This window comes from Asparagus officinalis, chromosome 10 (genome assembly GCF_001876935.1).
Source record: "Asparagus officinalis chromosome 10, Aspof.V1, whole genome shotgun sequence".
NCBI lineage: Eukaryota > Viridiplantae > Streptophyta > Magnoliopsida > Asparagales > Asparagaceae > Asparagus > Asparagus officinalis.
The window spans coordinates 39,584,210-39,596,780 of record NC_033803.1 but is presented as its reverse complement, the minus strand read 5'-3'; the positions used below and the strand labels follow the sequence as shown (position 1 = coordinate 39,596,780).

Here is a 12,571-nt window from a genome sequence, read left to right as displayed (position 1 = left end):
GCTCAAACACCAAGGATGATCTCCACTTGCTCTTGTGAAATTTGCTCCAACAAATCAAACTTTGTAAATGCTTAAAAGCTTTTAAACAAACACTAAACCCTTAAACAAATCTTTAAACTTGTTTTAAACTCTCTTAAAACATTCTCATTAACCATAGAATTGAATACAATAGGGGCATATATAGCCTCCCAAGAATTCAGCCAAAAACCTAAGCAAAAGAAAAAAACAGCCCAAGGCAACGGTCAAAAAACTAGCCGTTGAAGCTGAAAACAACATCGTCGCGTCAACCGAAAATTCATCGGTCGACGAAAATTTTTCATCGGTCGACCCGACCGGTCGACCGACAGACTCTCTGTCGCTGGTGAGAAATGAACCAATGATCGGTCGACCGGTTACGGTCGACCGGAAACTGATATTCCAGGTTCTGAAAACTGTTTAATCTGATGTTAAAACACTGTTTAACAATATCAAATAAATTCCAAAAAATGTAAAACTTTGGGGAATGATTGTAGACATGATAATAAACATGCTACAATGACGGTTTAGAAAAAGGACTTCCCAAATGAAAATATCATCAATTTGCAAGATAGTCAAAACACAGAAAGTGTAAACAATGTGAATTTTGACATTTTGGCTAAACCAACTTTTGAAACTTTACAAATGATTTTATAGATCTTTGAAGAAAGATGTAAACTATTGTTATGAAGTCTATAAACAAAGAATGTAGTATTTATCAAATACACATATAATGCACTAAAACATGATTTCATTTAACTAACTAAATTGATATTGATGAAAATCATATATATGCATATGAGTATGAAACAAAAATATGTTTTCTAATTATATTCAATTGTTTCATAGTAAAACTTGAAAACTATCAAACCAAAACATATATGTATATATATAACTATATATATACAAAAACACAAAACGTGTATGTGTGTATATGATTGAACTTAAAGTACTAACACACATATATAAATTCCTAAACTAAATTACCCAAGCAATGATCTTGATCTTCAATAAGCTCTGACTTTGGTAATCTCGCTGATGAAGCTTGAACTTGATCTTTAACTTTGAATTGCAAGGCTTCACCGACATTCCGCCAACCTGCTTTGGATATGATCGTTGAAGCTCTATTCCATCCAACCTCAACCCGGTTGTTTTGTCTACAATAATAAGAAAAACACAAATACTAGACAAACAATATTAGTGGTAAAATTGTTTGTTAAACATCATCAAAACAAAGAGGCCAACAATCTCCCCACTTTTTGATGATGACAAACAATTTACAAAAAGTATATATGCATGAAAGGAAATGAATATACAAAGTATAATATATCATGCATATAAACAAGAAGGACTATACTCACAATATTTCTCCCCCTTTGACAACATCAAAAAGGGGACAAAAAGAATAAGAGAGCGAAAGCTCCCCCTATCATAAGCATAGGTGAGTATAAAAAAAATATATATATAGGGATTGCTCCCCCTATCAAAAAGCCATATAGAGTATATACAATGAAGATTATGGCAAAACATATGTGAGCAAGCATACATGAATATGCTAAAATTTACTCACATACTGAAGATAATGAGAACACATATAAATATGTCAATATGAAAATAGTGTCTCATTTACACAAAAATAATAAAAACTATATAAAAACATATAAAAGAATAGATTTATGAAATCAAAAGAAGAGGAACATGAGAATCATGCAAAAAGTTTTTCAAATGAAAACAAATCCAACCAAAAGAAATCATAAATCAAAGTTTATATTAAAAAACAATGTTTGATCAATAAAGAAAATTTTTTCTTTACATAACTTGATCAAACCACTCATAGAATACATTATAAAGCACGAATAGATGATCCATTAGCACAAACACATAAATATCATCATATAAGTGAATTATAATGAATTCAAAAGCAACAAATCAAAACACAATTTTTAAGAGAGGCAACAATTATATCAAGTTCTTGAGCTTGTTCCAACCCATATAATCATTTAAGCATCCGGTAAACATGATAGGTTACTCCGGTCATTTGACCGATGAGTTGTACTATCGGGCTGGGGGTATGAACAAGTCTCGGAAGAGATATACCCGTGAAACAAAATCTCACTGCTCGTGCGCCAAACTTATCAGGGCAGTATTATCAGCGTGTAGCTACCCCAAGACTACTCCGCCAAGGGTCTCGGTATTCGAGAGGATCTCTAACGGAATGGCCAAGTCCAGACCAAAGCGTCTCCGTAAAAATCGATCTGCTGTTCAAGGTGACGAACTCCCGAAAGTCACAATAAATATGGCTGATAAGGGAAAGTTGATTCGACCTTCTAGCTCTGACCCGCTTATATCGCACCGTCTAACCCAGTTGCGGTCGGGAACTATTAGACAAAGAGATTATCAGAGAATGCAGAGAGGGTTATCCTCGGATGATGAAGCATCGAATGCTAACTTGGCAATCGCTTCTGATAATACGGTATCCAGTCCGGGACAATCCCGCGAAGGGTTCATGATCAGCACCGAGCAAATCACCAAAATTCTCGAGGATGCCCTAACCAAGCAGAAAGAGGCATTCAAGATTGAAATAGAAATGGCTATGCTACGGATGAGGGAAGAGCGGCATTCAAGATTGAAATAGAAATGGCTATGCTACGGATGAGGGAAGAGCATGACCAACAAATTCGGGCTTTGTCAAATCAGCTAGGTGAATCCAGTCGTCGTAACAATGTTAGCCAAGCAGCTAGCGATTCAGATATAGATGTACGTCTCAATACTAAGTACCCTCTTGTTGACCAGAACACTGGGGGTGGCCTTGTTGAAAATAATAACACTGGGAGTGGTCCCGTCAATGATGACAAAACTGAGGGTGGCACCGTTGCTCCTCTCACAAATCGTCTGAAGCATGATACAGACGAGGGCAAAAAAATAAAAGATCTTATGAGCAAAATCAACGCTCTAATGTCTGATCGAGAGGTAAAAAGGATCGGCATTTCATATCCCTACCCAAGAGAGTAGGATTCAATAGCATACCCGGCGAAGTTTAACCTGATTAACTTCATGCCGTTTGACGGGAAGTGTTCGCCCACACAAGATCTGATCTACTTCAAGTCCCACTTGGGTATGATCTCCGGCAATGAAGCCTTGATAGTTCGGTCATTCGTTGGCACCCTTCGCGGGTCCGTCTTCGATTGGTACCGCCGTCTTAAGTCCGAAAGTATTAATAACTGGGAAGACCTAGAGAGCCTATTCCTCGCTCATTTCTTTGATGATGACGCTGAGGTGTCAATCAGGACACTCTTCGATGAGAAGCAAGAAGACGACGAGACGGTCGACGACTTCGTCAAATGCTTCCGAAATAAGGCAATGAACTGCCGAGATCCGATCACAGAGGATTTCATCCTTCAAACCTGTCACAACAACCTCTCATTGGATGTGTTGGAAATTATGGGAGTAGCGCCATCCAACACCTAGAAAGAGTTGAGGATGCACAGAGAGCAGGCCGAACGTTTCCTCAAAAGAAAGAAAGCCGAAAGAAGCCAACCGACGGCTAACCTTCCGAACTCAAACTTCGCCTCCTGTGGTAAGGGCAAGGTACCTGCAGCTGCTGTTAATGCTAATCAAATGTCACAATGGTAATCTCGGAGATAGCGAAACACTTCGGATTCGAGACTCCAAAAAGAGTACTCTTTCAAGGATGAAGACGTTCCAGCCATCTTCGAATCCCTCATTGAAAATAACAAGATCAAGCTATCACCTATCATAAATCAGGAGGAAGCTGATAATACTGCGGATCCAAAGTACTGTGCATACCACAGGAGGGTCCTTCATCCCACCAATGATTGATTTGCTCTCAAGAATAGCATTCAAACCTTGGTTGAAGCCGGTGTCATAACGCTGGGATAAGCCGAATGAGAACGGCAACACTCCGACAAGTATACGAGTATAAACTGTTTCTTAATACTCCAACAGGTATATGAGTTTAAATTATTTCCTACCGTTGACGGGAAGTTCCTGGAGAATTTTTATAAGTAATATTCTTAAGGATAACCCGGTCATGTAACCGGGTATAATGTCAGACCCATTTCCACAAAGGAAGCTGGGGGTGGATGATTCATGTAACGGGAAGTTCCCGGAAGAATGCTACATGTAACTTTCTTAGGGATAACCCAATCATTACAAATAAAGTGATAAACACTAAACCCACCGTGATTTCTGAACACTCTTTTGCTGAGATGAGATTCGATCACTTTGTTGGATCAATCTTCCCTCACAAAACTCCCATTGGTGTATGACAACTCATAGTCTTCCGCCACAAAATCACCACCGATCAGACTAATTGATGGTGGGACCACCAAAACTCCTTTCGTTTGAATCCACTCAAACTTTTGATGCGTCTGTACACTTAACATTGACGATTATCAAACACCTCGGTCTTAAGTATTTCTCACTTAACATCAGGAACCCTCTTTGAGTGATTTGTACAAGTCAACACTTCCACTGTGATTTGTACTCCCACTCCCACTGTCCACTCAGTCAAACCTTCCTACAGTTAGGACTACAACCAAAATCCCCTCTCGATTCCTCCAATGAATGAGAGGTCCACAAATCGAGCGATCAAATTTTCCTACGGTTAGGATCGTCTCAAACGTCCCACTTGGTCAAACCTTCCTACAGTTAGGGCCAAAACCAAAATCCCCTCTCGATTGCTTCAATGAACGAGAGGTCCACAAATCGAGTGATCAAATCTTCCTACAGTTAGGATCATCTCAAACTCCCGCTTGGTCGAACCTTCCTACAGTCAAGGCCAAAACCCTAATTCACTCTCGATAAACGAGAAACCCACCTTTAGTTCGGTAATTAAACCTTCCGACAGTTAGAATTATCCGAATCTTTTCTATTCTCGGAGTGGAGATCCCACTCTTAGTTTCACCTTCCCGGATTCTGAAAGTGGAGATCCCACTTTGAGTTTCCTTTGGCAACTGGAGATAGAATATAAAATTCTTCCTCTTCAGCTTTGGGAGATAGAATATAAAATTCTTCATCTCCCGCATCGGGTTTATTTTTGCCCAAGGAGAAGATACCACTTTTTCAAACTCCTAAATCCATGCCTCACACGCTCGGGGAATTTTATCTCGAATCCTAAGTAGGGATAAGTCAACGTCTAACATGCGTTGTCGGTCAGTCTTTTACCGTAAAAAGGACAAAAGCCTATATATTCGATATTATGGCAGGTTGTTATTAATAACACCAAAATCCGTACCTCACACATACGGGGAATTTTATCCCGAATCCTAAGTAGGGATAAGTCAACGCCTAACACACGTTGTCGGTCAGTCTTTTACCGTAAAAAGGACAAAAGCCCACATATTCAATATTGTGGTAGGTTGTTAATAATAACACCAAAATCCGTGCCTCACACGTACGGGGAATTTTATCTCGAATCCTAAGTAGGGGTAAGTCAACGCCTAACATGCGTTGCCGGTCAGTCTTTTACCGTAAAAAGGATAAAAGCCCATATATTCAATATTATGGCAGGTTGTTATTAATAACACCAAAATCCGTGCTTCACACGTACGGGGAATTTTATCCCGAATCTTGAGTAGGGATAAGTCAATGCTTAACACGTGTTGCCGATTAGTTCTTAATCGTCAAAAAAAGAACAAAAGCCCACATATTCAATATTGTAGCAGGTTGTTATTAATAACACCATAATCTGTGCCTTACATGCGTAGGGAATTTTATCCCGAATCCTGAATAGGGATAAGTCAACGCCTAACATGCGTTGCCGGTTAGTCCTTAACCGTAAAAAAAAGAACAAAAGCCCACATATTTAATATTGTGGCAGGTTGTTATTAATAACACCAAAATCCGTGCTTTACACGTACGAGGAATTTTATCCTGAATCCTGAGTAGGGATAAGTCAACGCCTAACACGCGTTGCCAGTTAGTTCTTAATCGTAAAAAAAGAATAAAAGCCCACATATTCAATATTGTGGCAGGTTGTTATTAATAACACCTAAATCCGTACTTCATACGTACGGGGAATTTTATCCTGAATCCTAAGCAAGGATAAGTCAACTCCTGACACGCGTTGCCGGTTTAGTCTTTTACCGATTGAAGAAGACACCAGAGTGCCAGTCTGGGGACTTTTATCCCGAAGCCTAAGTAGGGATAAGTCAGCATCTAAAACACATTGTCGGGTAGCCTGTTCCCGTAACAATGGCAAAGTCTACGTATTCGAAGTCGTAGCATCAAGTCTAAGGGAGTTCATTCCTTTAGCACAACGTCACATGCGGAACGGACTTAAAACAATCAGCATGTAAGCCCGATTCAAACAGTAATCGGTAAAAGCATGTCAAATCCGTTGAGGGCTGAGGATTTACCAAAAATCCTAAGTCAACATCTGATACATGTTGTTGTTTAGTCTTTTCACAGGAGAAAGACGAAGTCTACGTATTTAATATCATAGTACTAAAAGGGTTAACTCTTTTAGCATAACGTCACATGCGGAACGGACTTAAACAATCCGCATGCTAGCCCGACTCAAACGGTAGTCAGTAAAGGCTCATCAAACCCGTTGATGGCTGAGAATTTGCCAAAAATTCTATAAATGTAAGTCATCGACGCATCAGCTTCATTAGTTGGTCTCATGACTCGAGCATCCAACAACTTCGAGATAAGATCCATATCCGCAGACGAAACAACTTTAATAGTTGGTCCTGCAACCCCAGATTTAAGACCGCCACGCTCCAATGCCTTAAGAGCTTAAACTGTGTAGACTCCAGCAAACGTACGAGTATAAACTGTGTTAACGCCGGTCAACGTGTTACAGTAAAGATCGATGCCGATCAACGCATCAGCAATCTCGTCAAAATAAGGCAAACGATGATTTCAGGGAGTTCAATCGCATTCAGATATGAATTTCTGACGAAGATGATCAGTTCAAAGTCAACTCAATGGCACAAGCTAAGTTCAGAAACTTACACATCAACTTTAATTCAAGATTTCGACAATAGTCTGACGATAAACGCAGCACCAGAAGAACTTCATCTATTCGACAAAACACTGAATAGACTAAAGGCTGAAGGAGTCAAGAATTGAAGCAGTTCACAGGACACTCTACGAGATTGAGGAAAGGGCCTATCCTATCAAAAGAATTCCAGACTACCCTATAAAAGAACGAGTCTGAAATTCTTTGGAGGGGGTATCCGTAGGCGTCAAAAATTACCTATAGGTCCCCAAATACAACCGAGACGGAGAGAAGACAACGAACGTCGTTATCTGAGTCTAAGACGATTATCTGTCGTCGATAAGCGCATGAAGTGAAACGACGAACCAAGTGGTCCGCGTGCGTCAATCAACACGTACACGTCAATCAGCTCGCGTGCGTCAATTAACACGTGCGCGTCAAGTGGCTCGCGTGCGTTAATCAACTCCAAGTGCCGTAAAGAAGCTAATGAGCGTATGAAGCAAGTTAGAAAATCGTGCAAGTCAACAAGATGATCAATTACGCAAAACCGGAGAAACTACAAGTCCCGTAAAAGTCAAGAAACGTACAAGTTCGGCAGAAGTGACGGACCCGTGCCAGCGCAGGACGGAACAGACCGACCCACGCAAGCGCGGGTCAGATCTGTCTGACCCACGCAAGCACGGGTCGGATGAATCTGACCCGCGCAAGCGCGGGTCGGATGTTGCGCGGGTCGGATCTGTCTGACCCGTGCTGTGCAGTTCGAAACCCGAAACGCGTTTTGGCTGTTTTTGATGGTTTTTCTCGGGATTTGTTGGTTCTTGAGCATCCTAACTGATTTGATATCATCCCCAAGCATGGTTAATCAGTTATTAACTAAAGATAAGGAGGAATCATCTGTTCTTATCCGAAAACTCCCCAACCGAAGCCTATAAATACAGGCCTAGAGGCTTATTTCAGTGGGGGGATTAATTATCAAGAGGAGGAGGTGCTGTCAGATTGAGGAGTCAAAGGAGCAAGAATTTCAACGAGGGTTGACAGATCTTGGCGAGTTCTTCGGCATAAAGAAGGAGAGTTCGAGAGATCCGACACCCGTTTCCCCTATTTCCTTGAGATCAGGCTTGGTCTTGATCTCGAGAAGAGCTACTGATTTTGCTTGGTCGATCTCAGTGCTTCAAATCAAACACTCCCTTGGTGAAGGCGAAGTTCTGCCTAATTTTCTATCAACCGGATCCAGATCAACGGTGGTCCACGGATAAACCCCGGCACAGGCGAAGACACCTACACAAGTAGGAGACGATAAACGGATCTTGTGTTTATTTTCAAGAGAATTATATCTTTTATTTCCATTGTGTAAAGGTCTTATAAAAAGACCGATCTTTTTTTGTTTTCATTGTAACGACTGAAGTTGTAATGAATACCGCAATGAATACAGTAGTTTTCAACGAAAACAAGCATCTTCTTAGAGAACTCCATTTTCTATTTTAGTAGCTCCTAGAATTTCATTTCGAGCTTCAATAGATAGATAATTATCCCACCATCCTTTAAGGATGCCAGTAAAACCACAAGTGATAAAAGAAGCTATCATTTTTTCGGTATTACCATTTTGTTTATAAATTGTACCATACATTAGCATTCTATGTATAGTAGAATTAATTTGAGTATCTGATAACCCATCTATATTCCATTCGTAGATATTTCTACCATTGTAATCTGCCTGTAGATAGGCACCATTTTCTTCAAATAAAACATCTGCTGAAGTAGGTCTTTTATAATAGTATCTTTCTAGTCTTTTTCTAGGATAGTTTTTAATTTTATTTAATTCTGTAAAGTTATTCTCTATAGTTAATAATTCTGTTGGAGGTATATCTCCAGAGCTGTCTGTATCAGACGAATTTTCTTCTTCAGATATGACGGTAGAAGTTGATGGTAACACTGTATTAAGTGTATGAATTCTATCATTAGTTAATTTCTTAGCTAGAATATCTATGATTTCATGTGTTATTTCACTATCTTTTTTAAACCCTGATATATCTATCGGTGGTTTAATATTAGTTTGTTCTAATCTTTTCATAGGAGACTTATGTTTCTCCAAAAGTCTTAAAGAAGGTATTACCTCATTAATTTTATTTAACAAATTATCTAAGGCATCTTCAACTCTAATAAGTTGATCTCCTATTGTTTTTAGATGAATATTAGCATAATTATTTTGTTTAATAATTTTAATTAATTCTCTCATATGATCTTCATTAAACTCATTTGGCTTTATAAAAGTCGTAGCCTCTATAGTAGAGGGATGTATATCTTTAAGATAAATAGGATCTATTGGTGGATTTACCGATCTAATAATTTTTCCTGTAGTGGTTTTCAATTGTTTTAAATGTTCTTCTAAAACTCCTATTTGAGTTTCTTAACTTTGAATATAATTTTTTAAAAACCATGGAACAAAGAACTTAATATCTTGTTTTAATTTTAATTCAGTATAATATTTATCTACCCAGTTTAGCTGGTTTTTTTAAGAAATATTTAAAAAAAACTATTTTCTAAAAGGTTTATGTTTTTCTAGGTAAAATTATTTATTTAGAATTTCCCTTTCTAAGCTTCCTTTTTCAAAATTTATCATTTTATATAAAAGATCATCTTCGTATTAGGAGGAGAAAGTTTATCCTTATATAAAGAATGAGGAATATTATTATCGGAAATATTAATTCCTTGAACAGAACTGGTTCTATAAGATCCAGATCAATATAAAGAATTTCTAGTAGATGTTGCTACATCAGGTATTCTATTAGATCTAGATGGATTAAAAGTTATTTCGACTTCTTCATCTATTGTTTGTATAATTTGATCAATATCTTGATTAACAATAGATAATTATTGTACAACGTTGGGTATAACCTAATTATCTCGGAAGTTTATTTCATCTTACGTTATCTGTCTATTAAAAACAATGTTTGAAGATAAAATATTTGTTTCAACTAGTATAGTTTTACTTGGTTTAGAATGAATTTTAGTTTTAGGAGCTAAGGTATTTAATACTTTATAATGGATCCTATAAATTATAGCAATAGTTTCGGATCCAGGTATGTAATTATACCCATGAGTCTTTATATTAAGACTTATTGCATATAGAATATTTGGGTTAGTCAAAGATAGACTTAAATTTGGATAAACATTGAAATATATCGGTCCGTTACACAGACTAGTTTTCATTATACCCATTAAAGATTGGGTCCAATTTAAACATCTTGAGTCTCTTAAACAGACTAATAAAGATGCATTCAAACCAGATAGAGTTAATGGTTTAAAAACAATTTGTATTAACCCAACATGTATGTATTTGTACTTATCCAAATATGGATTCACATCTGCTACTCCTAACAGTTGAATAGTCTGTTCTTCTCTATCGACTGTAGTAGTCCTTTCTAGGGTCTTAATATTAATTAAAGACTTATAGTCTAAAAAGCCAATTTTATAGATGTCTCTATTAGGGACATCGGGTATTGTCTACTTATTAAGTGATTCTATGTCAATTTCATATTCAGTTAACTAAGAATTTTTAACTTTTTTCATTCTAGTATAAATGGATTTACGAGCCGTACTGCTTTCTATGATGTTTGACATAATTTTTTCTTACAGATTTATCTTCTGATTATTTAACCAGTAAGGATGAAGAATTTTTATTTTTCTTTTTTTTTCTCTATGAAACAACCTAGCAGAAAGCTTACACGTCTGTCAATGACTTACACTACCCTAAACAGCTATCCTGGCAATAATAGGCTTTACACTGCGCGACTTAGATGACGTACCATAAGCATGCAAACTAAGTTCTTCAACAGAGAATTAAAAGAACATATAGAAATTCTACATTCTTACAAGTAAACAATCAAAAAGATAATCTTTAAGAGCAAACTTAAGCATACATGAAATAGTTGAACATGGCTCTGATACCAAAATTAGGCAGAAACAACAAACAGAAAGAGGCAGATAAAAAAACAAACAGAGGCAGAAAACTTATAGAGTACGCTGGTCGATTCTCAAAATATAATTTTTATTATCCAAGATAGATTACAAGGTAACACACTTTTTACAGAAGACTTATATCTCACAAACTTACTTCACTCTTACATAACTCAGACTTTAAAATGTACATATTTACAACATTTGGTTAGGTAACACTGTAAACCAACTTAATAGACTCCAGAAAGGGGAGAGGACCCTAGCCGTCACCCTCAACTAGAGAAATTAAGAAGATAACAGTAAGACCAAAACCCATAAAAAAGGAACGATAGTACTGCCCTACTCAAACATAACTCTAAAGCACTAAGAGAGAGATATGTCTACTCAACTTAGCTGAGCCAAACTCCAATTTGCTAGAATAATCTCATTTCTAGCCTTCCAGTTACAGGTTCTAAGAAGAACATTAATATCCTCATAAATCCTCCTAAAGACCAAGATCTTATGTAACCGTTGATTGTGAAAAATTCGACGATTTCTTTCTTGCCAGATATGCCACACGGTTGCACTCAAAACGAGCCTAGCTAGTTTGTAAGTTCTAACCTTCTCCTTGAATTTCTGTTGAATATGCGTCGCTTCAGTTCTAAGGTCTTGAATATCTGTAGAATCCAACTGCAATTTTAATTTACAAAGTTTCCAAATAAAACCTGTATATGGGCATTGAAAGAAAAGATGGTCTCTAGTTTCCTTTTCACCAGTACAAAGAACACATTCTTCAAGTGAAGAAATCCCAAATTTTGAAAGCCTGTCTCTAGAAGCCAGTCTATTATATAGACCTTTCATCAAGCAGCAGGCCATTTTAGGAACTGATGAAGGGAACCAAACCACATTGTAAAGCTCAAACAAAGCGAAGGGAGTCCTAACTTGATCCCATGCTGACGCAAAGGAGAAAGTACCACTAACAGCAGGAAGCCAAAACCATTGATCTTTTTTCCCAGAAATTTGGATTTCAGATATTGCATTCACCAGAGGCATAAGACAAGGCAACGTTATATTCCATTGAGAATTTTGAATGATGCTTGAAACTGTCCAATTCTCTGTGCCAGTGAGTTGAGGTGAAAGATGCTGAACTAACTCAATAATTCTGCCTTCATGAAGCCATGGATCAAACCAGAGTGAAGTAGACTCACCATTACCAATAGCCTTTCTTATACAATTCAAAGCTTTGATTTTGAGACCTGAAATATGCTTCCATGTGCCAGAATCCATTAAGTTAGAAGTAGAGTCCCAGAAATTAATACCCTTGACATATCTTTTATTCATCCAGTTAGTCCACAGAGAATTTACAGTTAGGAGTCTCCAAATCAACTTTAAACCTGCAGCCTAACATAGGTCATTTAAATTTCTAAGGCCAAAACCTCCTTCCTGTTTTGGTCTACAAACTCTTTTCCAGTTAATAGCGTGCATCCTGCCTTTCCAAAGAAAGTTTGCAAATATAGCTTCTAAACTTTGAATTACAGATTTAGGAAAATTATAAGCAGAGTACCAGTAAGATATTGTACTATACAGGACTGCTTTAATCAGCTCAAGCCTCCCAGCAAATGATAATGAGTGAGTCATCCATCCTTCAATCTT

At 37.6% G+C, this 12,571-nt stretch overlaps 1 protein-coding gene across 1 annotated transcript in view; it reads right to left on the bottom strand.

Annotated features, from left to right (window-relative positions):
• The window catches only part of LOC109826659 (RHOMBOID-like protein 2), a 61,288-nt gene extending 49,083 nt beyond the window's left edge, over nt 1-12,205 (bottom strand). The window contains exons 1-2 of the mRNA XM_020393679.1: nt 11,644-12,205; nt 11,540-11,595 (exon numbers count right to left, since the gene is read on the bottom strand). Coding sequence (XP_020249268.1) covers nt 11,540-11,595; nt 11,644-12,205 — 618 coding nt within the window. The remainder of the gene's footprint in view (nt 1-11,539; nt 11,596-11,643) is intronic.